The sequence below is a fragment of the Dermacentor silvarum genome, chromosome 2 (assembly GCF_013339745.2).
Source record: "Dermacentor silvarum isolate Dsil-2018 chromosome 2, BIME_Dsil_1.4, whole genome shotgun sequence".
Taxonomy (NCBI): Eukaryota; Metazoa; Arthropoda; class Arachnida; order Ixodida; family Ixodidae; genus Dermacentor; species Dermacentor silvarum.
Genome location: NC_051155.1, coordinates 248,033,320 through 248,051,108, shown reverse-complemented (window position 1 = coordinate 248,051,108; position 17,789 = coordinate 248,033,320). Strand labels below are relative to the sequence as shown.

The following is a 17,789-nucleotide window of genomic DNA, read 5'->3' as shown; positions in this document are numbered from 1 at the left end:
TATTATTATTATTATTATTATTATTATTATTAAGCTACTTCTTTACCTAATCTGAAAGCTATCTTACATGCAGTTGCTTGCGGAGCGCCGATCCAAGCTAATGTAGACGGTTCATTTGGCATCTCAGCATTCAGCACTCCAGTCCGCTGGCAAAAATATTTTTTCAAACACTAAGATACTGTTTCCGTAAATGTGAACTTCACACTCAGGTAGTAGTAGTAAAAGTTGAAAGAAACACCGCAAGCAGTATATCGTTATCTACACAAAAGTTCGTTGGCACCAACTTTTTTCGGTCTCTCCAGAAACATTCTACTCGCAAACTGTACTAATTGCGAGCTCGTGGAGTAAGCGAACAAAAGTACACGTAAACAGATACAGCGAGGAGCAGCACTTCCTAGTCCAACGGTATTTACTGCCATCCCACGACAACCCCAATAAAGCCAGGCAAGTGAAATGTTAGTGCAAAGAGAGCTGCCTCCAACTACGGCCCCGTTCTCGCTTACGCTTACGACCGGAACCAGATAGCTGGCGGATTTTCTTCGCGAGCCGTTCCTTAGTTTGCGCACCGTTTAGCGCCAGCAGAGAGTGACTGCAACGTCGGCAGGTACCCCGAGCTGCGGAATCTTTACAGCTGCAAGCAGGTTACGCTGCGCAACTCTCCGAGCGGACAGGCCATATTTTCATCGCGTTGCACCAAGACACGGAAGCGCAGGAGGGCGGGCCGCAAAGCTGCCGCAGCGAGCAAACATGCGGGCTCAAGGCGTGCGTAAGAATGGCTACTGGGCGGAGGCGTGAAGTTGACTTGGGTAATACTAGGCTCAGACCAGACCACGTCCAACACACGAAAAGAAATATAAACGTATGACGCAGATCTATCGTTAGAAAATTTGCAGGGGCAAGTTCTTTAGAATCAGCTAGCGCAAGACAGGGGTAGTTGGAGATCGCAGGGAGAGTCCTTCGTCCTGCAGTGGACATAAATATAGGCTGGTGACGATGATAGTTGAAACCAAAGCGTCTGTAACACGGATTGTTAGCAAGCTCTAAACGGTCAACCACTGCGACGTAATGTATACACGACAATATTTAGGACGGATACTGCACCTAACTAAGGTGGGGAGTTCCGGATTAACTTCCACCACCCGGGGTTCTTTAGCGTGCAACCAAGCACGGTATACACGAGCGTTTATTGCATTCCGCCGGGAATCGAACCCGCAACCTCGTGCTCACCAGCACAACGCCACAGCCACTGCGTCATCGCGGCAGGTATATTGCTGTAAATAACGTGGCACGCGTAAGTAAATGTTGAGAAAACGTTTAAATTCTTCCCCGAAGGCTGCAGCCCACTTTCGCACCCGACAAATTATTCAGCCTTACGGCGGAAAATGCGCACGATCACGTGCTGAGTAAGGTCTACAAAGCTCCGAACTCCACAGCTACTGTGACGAGAAGTGACGTCAGCTGTTTACCAGTAGCCGCTAGGTGATCCACCGCGTCGCCTTCAGTCACAGACTCGACCGCGAGCGTAAAACATCCACTATCGGCATCTCGAGTAGAATGCCTCAAAAGTAAGGGTAAGCAGCACACGAAAGCTCATCGGCCGCTGGCACCCTGCGGAGCGCGCAAACCGTATTCCTATATAGAACGTCAGTGCAGTGAAACCGCGTTCGGCAACGTATGTGGATACGGAAGTTGGCAACGACGAGTCAAACGAATGGTGACGCGAGACTACTTTCTTTGTTTTCGGCAGCTCGCGAGGCTCGGCGGTGTACAGTTCGAGACAGCGCTCAGTTTGCGCCGAGGCAGATCAGATAAGCAACTCACCTTGATGCACTGGTCGTAGTACCTCATGATTGCCGAGCATGTGATGGACACGCCACAGGATGAGAGAAGAGAAACCACAGTGCGTGCACGTATTCCGAGGCAGGCAACCAAAGCACGGACCAGCACTACTTGTCCGCACGGCGTGCGAATCGATTATCGCGAATTCCACATACGCACACACACCCCGTACTTCCACGGCGGCCCGAGCGAGCCCAACTTCTTTCAATGACCACGGCTAGGCTGAGAACACGTCGAGGGCCGAGGTGCGCCGCTCCCTCCACATACCGCCGTTGTTTCTTCGTATGTCGACACGAACACGTTGGGGCGCGACGGTTTCAAGGCGCATTCGGCGCGTGCGACATGGCTCCCACGACGTCGGTCGGAGACGGGGTCAGCTTCGCAGTCGAGAACCAAGCCACTGCTGCCGTCGTAACGAGGGCTGCGGCACGAGCTGAAGGTACGACGAGGTTCGGTCGGCGTGCTCCTTCGGTACGACTGCCGCCGGTGCAGCGCAAGTGTGGCGGTGCACCGTGTGCAACGAACGTCCTTCACCTTAGCACGTCAGCAGCGAAGAAGAGCGGCGGCAACGTAGCGCCAAGAACGCGGCGGCGAGCGACCGCGCGGCCACGGAGGAGGAGGAAAGACCGCGGCAGAACCCGTTTGGCGAGCCGTTGCCCCGAGTTGGCCCTTCACCACCGCCGGCCAACCGCTTTGCTACAGGCGCAGCGGGCGCCGCTTTCTACGGTCGCACTCTCCAGTACAAAGCGCCGCTTCTTTGGGTGCCTGCACCCGGTGCCGCTGCGCCAGTTTGCGTCATGCGAGAGCCGAACGCCTTCACCTCACAAACACCCACCCCGGAGATTTCCTTCTCCGCCGAGAAGCGGTGCGGCAAAGTTGTACAGACGGTTCCCGCGAGACTGCCAGCTGCAGCCTCTAATGAACCGCGCAGCCGCGTAAATAAGGCCGGCATCTGCAACGCGGATCCGGCGAACCTCCCCGCAGTTTACGAGCCCGAGTTACGCAAGAGGAAGAACTGAACGAAAAACTGGAAGACTCGCGACCAGGCCCGTAGTGGGGGTGGGGGCGCCCCCCGAAATTTTGATCTTTCCATGCTTTACCGCCAATAATTACTGAAAAATAGGTCCAATAGACAAGGCAATCAGCAAATCCCCCCCCCCCCCCCTCCCGAAAAAATTCCTGGCTACGGGCCTGCTCGCAACGGATACCGCAAAGCCGCTGGACGCGCGCGAGCCATAGGGAACTTCGGCAGAACGTTTACGACTCACGAACGAAATTTCTCGCCGCGAAACTCGTTTCTCCGACAATACATGGAGAAAGCAAGATAACTATGCTTTAAGATATTGCGGATCGAAAATAGGCAACAATCCCCCTCCCTGATATGAAGGAGTCATATCATGGCAGAGGTTCAGCATAACATTACACATACTGTCACGGGAACAAAAACATAGGCTGCTATGTTCAACAAATCGTTATTTGCGAGCATGTATACATGCATGATATATGCATCCGTAATAAAGACGATAATAAAACTACCAATAAAGCAAAACGAAAGGATACGCGCAGTGGAACGTGTCGTAGAACATCAAAACATCACCTAACACGCCCTCCTCGCGACCGTGACAGGAACTGAATATTTTTTATTCGACAGGTGGACCGATGCCACACGCGCATATCATCCGACGCACTATATCTCCGCTACTCTAGTGAATTCCCGAATTGCTTACTCCGTACTTCTTTCCAATACAACACAATATCCAAACGCTGGCTGACATCCGCAATCGCGTATACAAACGTAAATGCGACCAGTCACACAGCTGTACACATAATTACGCTCACGGCGACGTGTCTTTTACAACACGTCTGAGAAATGTATACCGCCTTTCGCTCAGCCTGCGTACTTGTTTCAACGTTTCATTGTGCGTCCCTCATGCATTTGTTCCCATAATAAGCTACACTGAAAGCCTATCATGGACTTGCAATTCCAACTCGCTCAATCCAGCCCCTTTCTCAATCAGCTCCCACGAAAGAAAACGAAATGCAAAAAAAAAAAAAAAAAAAAAAATCTGAAAAAAAAAAAATGAGAATGAGGAAAGCGACGACACACGCCGTTCGCTTGCTCGTACGAGACAGCAGCGGTGCTGTTGACCCTAATGCTGAGCGACTTTGCGACCTCCCTAATGCGGTTAGTCAGCAGAGGTTAGAAGGGGAAAGGTGCTTGGCTTGACAATCGCCAGTTATCCGGTTAGCTGAAGAAAACATTGCATCAAATCTTCGCATGTTCTTGTGCGTTTTTCTTTTCTTTTCCTTTTTTTTTTATTTTGGTACACAATTTTCTTTTTCGGATAAAACAAAATGTGACTGCAGTCTTCGTCTCTGGAATAACAAAAGCGATCTTTGCTAAGGCTAGTATAAATATTCCGTAACGACAAAGCTCTTTGTTTGGAGGAGTACTGACAGAAAACTTTCGTCTTGTTTTCATGCTTTATTGAATAGCCGTCGATCCAGTAATTACGTCATGGTGCCCCAATTCCCAGAGAGCGCGACAGATAATTTCAATTATTGCGACCAGTTGAAAACGCGCGCCAAGTGCATTGCCGGTTCGGGCGTGGAAAAAGAGGGTTCGCACGTCGTCGAAACCTGTTGCGCTGGTCTCGTGGTACCAGGTACCACTGACGCACACACGCACACTGTGACCGTGCTATATAGTACACTTCATTAACACACGACGGTAAAAGAGGTTAGGATGGATAGTTGGGCGTGTTGGTTAAGCATGATCTGAAGTGAAGGCGCGAAAACGACGACGGACGAAGAGAGAGCGCGCGCGCGCGCGCACACACACACACACACACACACACACACACACCACACACACACACACACACACACACACACACACCACACACACACACACACACACACACACACACACACACACACACACACACACACACACACACACACACACACACACACACACACACACACACACACACACACACACACACACACACACACAGGGCTCCCTGTATAAATTAGTGGCGTTCTTTTCTGATTAAACATTGTTGGAAGTGGCGCCCTGTGTGTGTGTGTGCTCTCTCTTCGTCCGTCGTCGTTTTCGCGCCTTCACTTCAGATCATGGTAAAAGAGGGTACCGCGCATCCCGCTGTGTTTGCAGGAGAAGCTATATATATATATATAACTATTGGGAGGGCTAATTTAGAAACAGTCGGCGACGTGGTCAGTGTACGCATGGCCTTCAACCAATGCACCGGGCTGACTGGCTGCTGGCTCTGATCAAGTTGTTCGCGATACCACGTGAGCGAAATCTCCAGCTCCGGCGACGTGATGACTCTGATGAGTGTCCACGTCGGAAGCGGCGCGTTTTGTAACGGTCGTACAAAACGCGCTGTAATTTATTATTTGTGGCGCTCTCATGGAATTAAGGCTGCGTACCGTAATTAGGTAGTCGAAAGTTACCTAAAGCCAACCCCCCCCCCCCCCCCCAAAAAAAAAAAAAAAAGACACGAGACTCAAAATTTTCGTGTCAGTACTTTTTGAAAGGCAGGCAAGTTTGAAGGTGAACATATATTCCCCTACACATTATATAGACCGTTTTTTCATGGGCGCCCCGCCATTGCGTAGGCAGTGGCGCCATCTATGGGCAGTTGGCATGCTGGCTTGGGCGAACGCCCGTGTTGTATGCATCCCTCTCTCGGAACAAAATCGCTGGGAGCCAAACCACGCGTGCAGACGTTCTTATCGCACGCGTGACCATCGGTATTCCGTCATTTTTTGAGCCACCGATTGCGAAGCAAACAACGAGGCCGCGTGTTGGCCAAGGAGAGAGCGCATACATGGGACGTCCCGGATGGAGCGTGATCGAGAAATGCGCGCATCGAAGACTGGCGCAGGGGGAGACGGCCCACTGTCGTGTACTGGCCGTTGGCGAGTCGGCGCGGCGTTACGTGGCAAACACACACTTCAGGTGCGATCGGCGGCGCCCTTTTTGCATGCATATACAGTTTCTTTTTACTTTTTTTTTCCCTTCCATCCAGACCACACGCGAGGCAACACCCGACATCTCGTGACTCGCTGCTGCCGCACCGTCGAGATGGTTTGCTTGCGGTGGGCTCACGCGCGCGCACACACCACGCACCTCGCCGGACGCGCCACCGCGGAACAGCGTGACCAGGCGACGCCAACGTTCGTCTGCTATACATCGTGCACTTCCCGCCGGTAGGCGTGTGCGGTTTGCTGAAAGGGGTGCGAACGAAAAGCCATCACCCGGGTCTGAGACCTCCGAGTGGCCGTTCACCACACCATTCTGGCGCAGGAATACCTGTTCTTGCGGCAGGTCAGACCATCGGTCTTCGTCAGGGCACGTCGTTCGGCTACTCTCGCTCGGTATACGTGAAGTCAGCAACCCTTAAAGGGACATTAAATGGAGACATATTGTTGTACTCGTCAGGTACACAACGGCCGCTATACCGTGAGACGCGGTTTCGTAAGCCAGACAGTAAGGACGCAAGAAATAAAAGACAGGTAGCGACACTACCCAAAGTTCCCGGAACAGCTTGCCGTGACGTCAAGGATTTTTTACGGCGTCCACTCGCGTCTAGTGAATTAAAGTGCTTGCATCGCATTCTAATGCTACCGAAGATTAAACCTAGCGAGTTTGAAGGAATTTGCCTTCACCAGAATGGCCCAAATACGATAAAATAATTTGAAATCCGTGACGTCACCCTGACGTTACTGGCTCCGAGGCTCAAAGGAAACTTGGGGCGCACATTTTTTTCTGGCATAATAATGAACACTTCACCGCCAAATGGATGGAAATGGGCTTTCAAAGAATACTTCACCAGAGTAAAGTGAATTAGTATTTATCATCGGCGTCCCTTCAAGTCGACTACACGGGAGAAGAGAACAGGGGGCTATTCTGTAAGAGTCCACCTAGTGGACTGTCCACTTCGGCCGTCGCCATTGGCTCCCGTTTCACAAGCGCGAAAGAGACTGGCTGGCACCTTCGCGCTCGTGAAGCGGGAGCCAATGGCGATAGCCGAAGTGGACAGTCCACTAGGTGGACTCTTACAGATCACCCCCCCCCCCCCCCCCCCCCCCCAGGTGCACTCCGAGCGCAGCAACGCTCTGTTCTGCGTTTTCCTCTCCAGCGTCTTCTTGCGACTGCGCAGACGGGTTTAAGCGATGCCTCTCGGTCATCGTCCGGTCAGTATGCTCCGGGATTGAGCGGCCGCAGAAACGAGGTCCGCGACAGGAGACGAAGAGCACCAGCATCGCATATGCGAAGAACGCGGACCTGAATCCGAACGTTGTGTTTCGCGGTAAACTGCTTAGGCATTCGAAAGGCGGAGAGAACGTCAGTGCCAGCAAAGTTGTTTAAAGAAAATTGGGGGTTTTACGTGCCAGAACCACGATCTGATTATGAGGCACGCCGTAGTGTCAGCATTAATTTCGACCATCCGGGGTTCTTAAACGTGCACCCACATTGCACGGTGCACGAGCGCTTCCGCATTCTGCCTCCATCGTAATGCGGTCGCCGCGGACAGGAATCGAACCCGCTACCTCATGCTAAGCAGCATAACGTCATAGCCACTGAGCTACAGCGGCGGGTGACCACGAAGTCGTCGTCCAGTCGTAAGAGGGAGAGAGCCGAAGGAGCGATGCGAGAGGCAGTCGAACGGCATGCGATCATCGTCCTTCGCAGTATATACATGCAAACAGGCTCCTCTATTGCGGGCCAGTGAGTCAGAGCGGATGCGCCGACAACGCTCGGCCTCAAGGCCGACTCTTGGACTCGTCGTGGTGGCGACAGCCGCGACGGGCAAACAACAGGCCTGTCCGGCAGCGGCCCCGCGTGCCTGACGACGGGCGTCACTAGCAACATTCCACGCCTTGCTGCAGTGCGCATACTGCGATCTCCGCGACAGCCCAGGTATACGCACACATTGCAGACTTACAGGCATTACGAGTATACGATCGGCGACATCACGTAGGCGCAAAACACGAAGACAGCTTTCGGTTCTCTTACATATGGATGGAGGGCGCTCAGTGTGTATACGATATCTCTGGGTATACTGTAATATACGCTCTTTCTAAAGCCACGCAGAGACGGGCACGAGCCCAGCATGCGAGACAAAATACAAAGAAAAACAACCACAAAGAAAAAGAATTTGGCAGACTAAATTGTAACTGCCGTCTGCGTAATGCGAAACACTCGTGATTTGTGGAGAACGGTTGTATGCATAAAATGCAACTGTTGTGTAGCGAACGGTTATCTACAGATCATATGCTGCAGTGTATATTATATATATAAAGAATGTTCCCAATGGCAAGATATAAGATTGGAAGCAAAATAAAACCCAGTGGCACATAATTTTAGATTTCACTATCACCGGGACCGGCCAACGAAAACGGCCCGGTACCCGGCCCGCCAGCCTGCGAAAAAGTGCATGGCTACCCTCGAGAAGAATGCTTCGCACTTGAAGTGTTCGTGAACTGCGTTCGCGACAGATTCCTGTTCGAGCTAAAACGTTCAAAGAGAACGCATAGCGCAGCGCTGTGCAACTATACTGCCACCATTACTAAATCTGCCGTACAACGGCAGCAAAAGAGGTAACGGCATGGACAAAATTTGTTTAAATGTTTTCTCGGGAACGTCTGCTCTTTCGCTTCGTCTCTTCCAGCCTCGTAACTGCACGCTTTTATCGCAGATATTGTAGTGTCTACAGGTTAGCATATACAGACTAGACACTTCAGTGTCGCGTTTCGCCTTGGTCGTTTCGCGCAACCTACGTATGATTCAGCACTGCCTCTGAACAACAACGACGCACCGAGTCCGCTAGGTCGACATGCTGCAAGTACACGCGAACCCGGACACGCAACAATGCATTCTAGACATTACATACCTGTGCGCGTTTGAATTTATTCCGACAGAACATACGAGGGACTTCGCAATGAAGCAGCCCGGACGAATTTCGAACGCGTGGGGTTCTTTAACGTGCAGCAAAACGTAAGTGCACGAACATTTTTGCATGCCACTCTTGACAAAATGGAGAAAAAAAAAAACATTCGTATTGCAGGCGAGTACGAGCAACTAGTGTATCACAGACAGTAGTTCTCACAGCCTTCGAAAGTCCTAAGGGCACGGTTTGCCTGAGGCCGAAATGTATACCCGAGACCTTGCCAAGATCTTCACTATACTCGAACTTAGTATAATTATGTACTCTCCGTTACATAAGACGCATGTTCCCGTATGCTGCACCAGATCTAATGTGCCGGTTCCAACTTGCACAACTGCATATGCCGGCCTCGATGCCATGTTCAAGTCTCGTGTTCTAACCGCCGCACGAGAACCGTTGTGGAAGCACCCCTATGCACCTTCGCAGCAAAATGCCGAGGCCGGGAATGGAACCCACGACTTCGGAAGTGGCAGCGGAATGCCGCAGTCACCGCGGCGGAGGACAGCAAGTGAGCGTGTTCATGACGCGCTCAGTGTACACGCGTCACGTATCTCTCGCTCATAGTATATGCAGACAAGAGGGGCTCCCGTCGCGCGTGTACTGCACTGACACAGTGAAACCGACGCTCATGCTGCGGTGCCACGCGGCCCCCTGTGCGGCGCATGCGTCGGACGGTCCGCACAATAAGAGCGCTCGAGCGATCATCCGGAACACGCCCTCTCTGGGCTGTGCTAAGTATAGCGCCCACGGCTAAGCGGCCGTGTCCATCCGGCAATATACTGCTCCCCGGTGTCATGTCCACACCAGTGGGCCGTTCCGCAGTTTCCATGCGACGGACCGGAATAACTTCACGCCGCGTATCACGAGGACCCAATTTAGAGCGTGCACCGCGCCACCTACGTGCATCTCTGTACACATTACGGAAGCGTGACGAATCGTCTCCGCAGGCTCCTCACGTGGTGCATGCGGCCAAGCAGGCATGCGTGATTGCAGTGCCTCGAAGGGGCCCGTTCGCGCTTCGTTAGTGCGCTTGGAGCGAGGTCTATACGCGTGAGACTAAGTTTAAGTACAGGCGTGATTCGAACTCCAATGCCCGCTTGGTGCCGTGGGACAGACCGCCGTTAGCATCGTAAAGCGTGCGTGTGTGAAGGAGTGCGGAATGTATTGAGGCCAGATTAACAAAGGGGCCGAGAGTCACTGAAAACAACGTTAAGAGGAGGGGAGTTGAAACAGTGGGGGGGGGCGTGCATTAATTATAACTACTTGCCACACTTGGCCAAAAAGTACAAGAAACAAGAAGGCCACCAAAGCACATCTGGGATTTTCACCATGTGTACGTTCATGAAGAGGATTTGACTGTCGCGCACGACGGAGCAGCTGCGAGGGGAATTCGTTACCTCCCTGTCGCTATGTCTCCTGTGATTCCGTCACATCACCGAGCCGATCATGTCCTCTTGTGGGAACATATACTCCGGGTAATGGGCATCCAAGCAGTGGCCACGGATGATGGTGGTGGCGGCGAATTCAAGACAAAGAAAAATGCGGTTGCTGAGTGCCATAAGAACGTGTTCACTACTCAACAGCAAACGTCACAGGCAGCTCCGAGTCGGTCATTCGCACTTTGTCGGCGATGAGGCCATTCGCCCCAACGTTACTAGATCTGTTGGTTCACCCGTAGTTCCTTCCGAAGACGTCGCGTCCACATTTATCTCCCCCTCACTGTTGAGGACACTCTCCCCACCACTTTTCGCTCAGCATCTCTGTGAGCCGGCAGCAGCTGCGGGTCAATGCGGAAGCGAGTGAAAAATTCTGCCACGATGCAAAGAGGTCATCCTTCGCAATATATCACTGGCATCTCTGTCCCACGCGATCCAAGCCCAATCCACGGGCCCTGCTATATACGACGATGCGTAATACGAAGGCCACTATAGAAGGCGCAGAACAGCCGGCTTACAGCCAGGCACGCCGATCCGAATCCTGTTTCGCGCGTTACACCAGCGATAGATCTACATACCACAGCGGGGAATGATTAACACCGAACCGGCTTTCTCGACGGCGGCACGCACCGCAGGCCCCGGTGGTCTCTTATTTATAGCTTAAACAGTAGGAACGGCAAAGCATGGCAAAAGCGACGTTTTGTGGCGCACGCAGACGTGGCTCAACGCAAATTTCACAATCAGACCGCAGCACTACGAGCGCTGGGAACCTAAACGCGCTGTGCAAATGAGATGGTGAGTTCGCGTCAATTAAGCGATTCTACGTGGTAACAATTCGCACACTTATATGAAAATAATATTCTGAAATGTAGAAAATTATTGGAAGCGATCGCGGCCAAACGAAGGTGTGAAAGATAGCCGAGGATCCTTAAGGGGCAGTAAGTGACATAATCAAATTATTCACGTATAAAATCGATTACCATAAAACTTCATTGGAGCTTCAGCGATCGTCCGCGTCTTTTGTGCCCTTCAAGTTACAACGTATTGCTGTATACCGTCAAGCATAACCCAAATAACACCAATGTACTCATGGCTGCTTTATGTCGCTTGAGGATATGAACGAATGAAATATGGAAACCACGGGGTTCGATTTTTTGTTAGTCATGACCATATAAAGCCAACTGACAATGAAGCCAAGGAAAACAAAGGGGAAATTATCTGTGCTTGTAATTTAAGTGTAGCATTTAACAACCATAGCGAGTTACACAGAAAGCTTTCCTTGGCTTCGTTGTCTATTGGCTTTATATGAAAGCGAACATTTAAGTTGTGGGGTTTTACGTGCCAAAACCACTATCTGATTATGAGGCACGCCGTATAGTGAAGGTCTCCGGATTATTTTGACCACCTGTTTTTTTTTTTTTTTTTTTCACGGTATACGGGCGTTTTTAATTTTCGACCACATCAAAATGCGGCTGCCGCGGCCGCGATTTGAACCTGCGACCTCGTACTTAGCAGCGCAACACCAAAGCCTAAGCAACCACGGCGAGAGAAGGGCGAATATACGACTCACGCTGGCTTCCAATGAACTCCACTGATCTTGGTCGGATTCCCTATAGCTTCGCGTGACTGCGGATTCGACTGCTCACACAGGGGCCGAAGAAGCACCCGGTGCTCAAAACAGGCGGAGACGGGTACGTACAGCGCACGAGGGGGCGGGTGGGATCGGCGCGAAAAAAATCGCGAGTCCCGCCGAAAGGCGGAAGAAGCGTCGCGACAGCTTCCGAAACCGTGCACTTCCGAAACCGTGCGGTCGCGGCGAACGTGCCCCCTTTTTCTTGTTATAGTGCGAAAAAAAAAAAAAAGAAAGAAAGAAAGAAAGAAAAAATCTACGAGACAAGTTGACAGGCGGACTTCAAACACGCGTCCCCGGAGGACAATGCTCTCACGCACTTGTAGCGCTCCTCTTGCGCCCGCCGCATGGCCTACGTGTGCGCGTGCAGTACAACACATCTGCGCAACTCCGGCTACGAGCTCGGCGGCAATGACCGACGCGTCGCGCGCCGCAACGCCCGACCCGCCGTCCACTAGGCGATGAACAAACGACGAGAGGGGGCTCGTCATCGCGGGCTTCGCGAGCCGCACTCACGGTTGTTTCTGTTGAATTTTCTTTTTTTTTTTTTTTTTTTATATAAGCACGGGGAGCAGACCGGGGAGGACGACTAGTGAGAAAGAAACACGGGACGAACAGAGCGGTTAAGCAGGAAGCACACAGCGTACACACGTACGCGCACCTAAAAGAGTCCGAAAAGCACGCGTGACAAACAGCCGCGCCTGCTTGCCTCGCGTGCGGGTGTCTCGTATTTGCGGAGATCACGAAACGTGTATGGAGTTCAGGAGAGTTAGCCGTTGCACTAGTTGAACAGCACGTGGAGGTTTTTCGAACAAGTGAATAGAGCATGCGCACAACCGTGTATTCCATCCCGCAACACAAACAGGCGAAGCTCCCCAATGCGGCGAGTATAGGAACGATAGTGCGTCCATTCTCTTCATACTCAGCAAGGGCTGGAGCTCTGGCCTGTTGTTATAACACCTTCGCAAGTTTCAGCGAAGAAAATACGGAGGGAGGGGGCTGTCGGGGAGGACAAAGGGACGAGCTTTCTTGTCGAGCTCGTCCCGTTTCTTCTACGCTCGTCCTTGACGCTATAAATGTACGAACACATTCTCTGAATCCGTTCGATCGTGACTAGTGCGATTTGCCGCGTTTCACGTCGCCCTGGCGAAGGCTGCATGTAGATATTAGACTCCACGAGGAGGAAAACATCGCTCACGGCTGCGCGGCAATGGATGTCGCCCACTTTATTTTTTAACGAGAAAGCTTATCTGGGTACTATATAGCGACAGCATTGCTCTCTACAAAAGCACGCATTCGCCCAAATCTGCAATCGCCGTGACGCATCTGCACGAGGGCATCACAGCCATTTTGAGACAAATTACGACAAGATCTTCGGACTTCCTGGCACAAACTTTAAATTCCTTCGGCGCCCGCGCGCGTAGAAGACTGAAACATGTGGACGCCTGTCTCCTTTGTACCAAAGAACGGCACCAACAGAAATGCGGCAACGACGACGTTAAGAACACCTCATCTTATCGCTGAAAACGAACGTGCAACAGGGACAAGAAATTAACAGTCACGTCGATCTGCACCTTTTGCTAAAGTTTCCTCCTTACTGTGTTATTATCATTAACATTGTGCACCAGCGAAGGCGCGCTTCAAGCGTATGTTTCGACAAGTGCGCTCCATCAAGGGCAAAGACAGACACCCTTTAATAGCTTCGAAGATTTTAAAATTTGCTATTCCCACTGCGACAGCTTAACCTCAGGCCCGAAAAGAAAGGAGCGAGCAGCCACAAAAGGCGAGCCTCGCGCGACTGCGAAAAGCCCCCTCGGGCTCGTCCTCCTCTGAACAAACGGCACAGATTCGCTCGTCGCACAGTCTCGCGAATATGCGGGAGGAAACCAACGCACGGGGAAAGAGCGGCTCGACGACGTCGTCTCGCCTCCGAATGCGTCGTTCGCGCCAGAGCGGAGAGCTAATGAATGCAGACGGAGGGGAGGGCTTTCACGACGGCGCTCGCCAACGCGCCGACACAAGGAACAGAAACGAGACGAGAAAATAGGAAAACGACGACAAAGAACGAAGGAGAGGCACGGGTCCACTCGGCCGATAACGGTCCCGAGACACGGAGGAGAGACGCGGTCGCCAAACAATGCTATCGTTCGGCGACGGAAAACCGCCGCGGTCTCGCCTATAATTAGTGAAGCGTAAGAGCGTCCGCTCCTCGCGCGCACGTGAGCAACGGCGTCAGTGGCGCCCATACCTTTAATAATACGGGTCTGGCACACATGGCGTTCACTGCGGTCGCCGCACACTCACGACGCTCCTGCGCGAGCTGTGTACGAAATGCAGCTATCGTGCGTGCAGCCAACAGGGTGCGTTCACGTGCCCGGACTTTTGAAGTTTCGCGCGCGAGGCAGGAGAAGCGAGGGAAGCGAAGAGAGAAGGCGAACGCAGATGTCCTGTCGAAAGACAAAAAATAATAAAGAAAAAGGACATGAAAAACGAGGGCCGCAACCCCATTCGCATCAACGACGCGTTCCGTTTTAAGCCATGTGAACGGCAAAGCGACCCGGAGTCTGTGAAATACGCCGCAATCGCGACAGGAGATAAACACAGCACACGCGAACTGCCCCCTGGAGATACATACATTCATAACCTTCCGTATGACGAAAGAGGGCATGCTAAAGCAACAATACACGTTGCACATTACATATAAGTTTGAAACAAATGTTATTGAGATTGATGATGCCTTAACGTGCCAAAGCAACAGGAGGGCTGTGAAAGCCGCAGTAATGGAGGAGGCCTCGGATTATAATTTTGTCCGCCCTGTGTTCGTCAACATTCACGCAAAGGACGGTATACACAAGCGCTTTTGCATTCGGCCGCTGCCAGGAATCGAACCTATGACTAGGTGCTAAGCAGCATAACATATATCCACAATTTATAGCGGAGGGTTTAAATGCTTAAAGAAAACAAAACGAATTTTTCCCATATCTATGTGCGGCATGCTGAAATTCCGCACTCTAAAGCTTCCAGTCGAACACACAAACGATCGAGTGCCACATCCACGTACCACGCAATGGCGTGCGTTAATATTAAACTGCACGCAGCGTTCGTCGTCGCATACATAGCACACTAGTATATCCCGCACCGCACGAAGGCGACGATGTGCGCATACGAAGAGGTCGCGATGCAGGAACGCATCGGGAGAACTAGGCAACCACGGGATTCACACACCCGTCGACGACAGCGAAACGGCCGCGTACGCAGACAAGAATCGCGGTGTGGTCCAGTTCTCACAGCATTCCGAGCTGGACGCCGACGCCGCGCAAAAATGGGACAGAGATGCCCACGACGACAGGTGAGAATGACGTTCGGCTGAGACACAGTTCAGAGAAACATGGATAATGTGCAGTGAAGAAAGGAGGCAGTAAATGACAGGATTTCAGCCACTGATGTTTGCGTATTTCCTTCACACAACATTACTATTACACGCACACACACACACACACACACAAACGAGCTCCGCGCACTTTCTGCCAATGTACTCTATACGTCGTTCCATACGCGTATTGTGTGTGTGTGCGTGCGTGCGTGTGTGTGTGTGCGTGTGTGTGTGTGTGTGTGTGTGTGTGTGTGTGTGTGTGTGTGTGTGTGTGTGTGTGTGTGTGTGTGTGTGTGTGTGTGTGTGTGTGTGTGTGTGTGTGTGTGTCGTGTGTGTGTCGTGTGTGTGTCGTGTAAAGCGATAAACCACATGCACGTTTTCGTGCACGCGCTGGCATGTACGTACGCGTTCAGGCGCAGCGCCGAGCTTTACGGAAACAGATTCCTGTGCGTGACCCTTCTCCGCAACCTCTGCCGCGATTCTGTAGCGATGCCTTTTCCCAATGCTAATGCCTTTCGGCGTCAAAGCGGAGCGTCGCTTAGACCACTCACGAACGTGAAAAGCACCGAAAGACATTAGCATTGGGAAAAGGCATCGCTACAGATTCCAGCGGCCCTGGCTACGTCTTCACCCACGATCTCTTGTTGGAGATTGCCGTTATAATTACGTTAGACACGACGTGAAGCCACGTAGTCCGCGTGTTCATGCTGTTTCCGCAATGGTGAGCTTACGACGACATCTTAAAAGCGCCGAGGCCCCGCAAACAAGCAGCCACACAATGAACAAGAACAGGGGAACAAACGTCAGCAGCAAGAAAGTTCGGCGGATGTTTCTAAGCGAAGTGCGTGACAGCTCTCGGCCGGGTAATGAATGTTGCGCCCGCTATACACACGGCACCATGGCGCACGCACAAGTAACGCACAAGTGGTGCATATACATCAACGACTCAGAAACGGTAGCCGAGCAGGACAAACGCAGCAGCAGCAAAGTGCTCGGACGGAGACAGGCAGGCTACAGCGGCTACCGCGGGCGCGCCTGGCCGCAGTCACGAAATGACCGGCCAACACGCCGTTGCATGGAAAGGAGCGGCGGCCAGGGACGACACAGTGACCTCGTCCTTCCCACCGATGCGCGGTCATTCCGCTTCCCCTTTTATATCCGCAGCACATGTGCGCCGCCGTCATTCCACGGCGGGCAGACACGCGCGCCATTCTTCGGCGCGCCCGGTACCCGAGAGCAAAGAAAATATAAAAATAGGATTTAAAAAAGGAAAGAAACGACAGCCCGTCGCCGCAGAACAAAAGCGCCGACTCGCGCGCAGCACGGCTTAAACGGCGGTCACTGCCGGGCAGGAAAAATGAGCGAAACCACGAGATGAGAACAGCTTTTGTATGTGTACCTATAGGCTTGGGACTGCTTCAGTGTGACGTTCGCCAGCACCGCTACCTTCTCATAGAGGGGAGGGAGAGAAGAAGGCGCGAATTCCTTTCCGGAGTCTTGTTCGGCGAAAAAGTGCACTCTCCGCGTATATATCCATAACGAAACCATACCTCGCGCACAAGTCTCGGCCCCACTGAAACGAGCTCAAGAGCCGAGCGACTCCACGTCGATGCTTCATGCAGCTTGACGCTCGCTCTGTAACAAGAGCTGAAATGTGTACAAAGTGCGGCTGCGGCATTAAATGACTATTACCAGAAAGGACGAAATTCAGCAACGAGCACGCATCGTGCAGCGTGGAAACGGACGCGCGGACGCCGCGCTGAAGATACACTCTCTCCGTGTGGTCGGCGCATGCGCTCGCATACTGGGTGGACTCCCGGAGAGACCTCTCCTTTCGCCCTGCTCAGACACGCTCGCGGCAACATCAAAGTCCGTGCCACAGAACTGAGCACCGACCAACAGGTGAGCGCAATCGGCGCATGACGGTCCGCAATTGCCGCCACGTCGGAATGCGGGGCAACGTGCATTCTCTCACGCCGACGCGGCTTCCCCCCCGTGCACGGAACTGCCAAACTCGCCGTGACACACGCACAACGGCGGATCAGGGGCAGAAAGTGGATAGGATCATAGCGGCATCGACAGCGGTGAGCAAGTGCGACGGACGGACGTAGCTGCAACGCATACCGGAGCAGCCGCACATCTAGAGATGCCAGAGATGGCAGGAGAGAATGAAGGGATAAAGGAAAACATTGCTCTGTGTTGTAGAGGGCGTTTGGAAAGAGCAGCAGCAAATACGAAACGGCAGCAAAAAACAGCTTTGGCGTCGGGCACACGCGCATGAAACAACGTAACCTATAGGGTTAGCTATGCGCAGCAAACGTTGAGACCATTCAAGAAGACCAAAACGGAGGATGCAGAATGCAACACTATACGAATACATTTACCGACTTTATTATTATTATTACTATTATTATTATTATTAGTAGTAGTATTACAGTTTAGCATCGTTACTTCAGCTGGCGCAGCCTGGAAAAGAGAAGCGAGAGTGTGTGCAGTTTCGCCGTCCCAAGCCACCGTGCAGCATCCCAGCA

General features: G+C 52.2%; 1 protein-coding gene across 2 annotated transcripts in view; it reads right to left on the bottom strand.

The window, feature by feature from the left end:
- The window catches only part of LOC119443073 (serine/threonine-protein kinase 26), a 133,437-nt gene that overhangs the window by 85,364 nt on the left and 30,284 nt on the right, over window positions 1–17,789 (bottom strand). The window contains exon 1 of one of the 2 annotated variants that reach the window (XM_037708220.2): window positions 1,822–1,863. The exons of the other annotated variant lie outside the window; for it this stretch is intronic. Coding sequence (XP_037564148.1) covers window positions 1,822–1,848 — 27 coding nt within the window. The 5' untranslated portion in view covers window positions 1,849–1,863. Of the gene's footprint in view, window positions 1–1,821; window positions 1,864–17,789 lie in introns of those variants that run through there. 2 annotated transcript variants of the gene reach the window in all.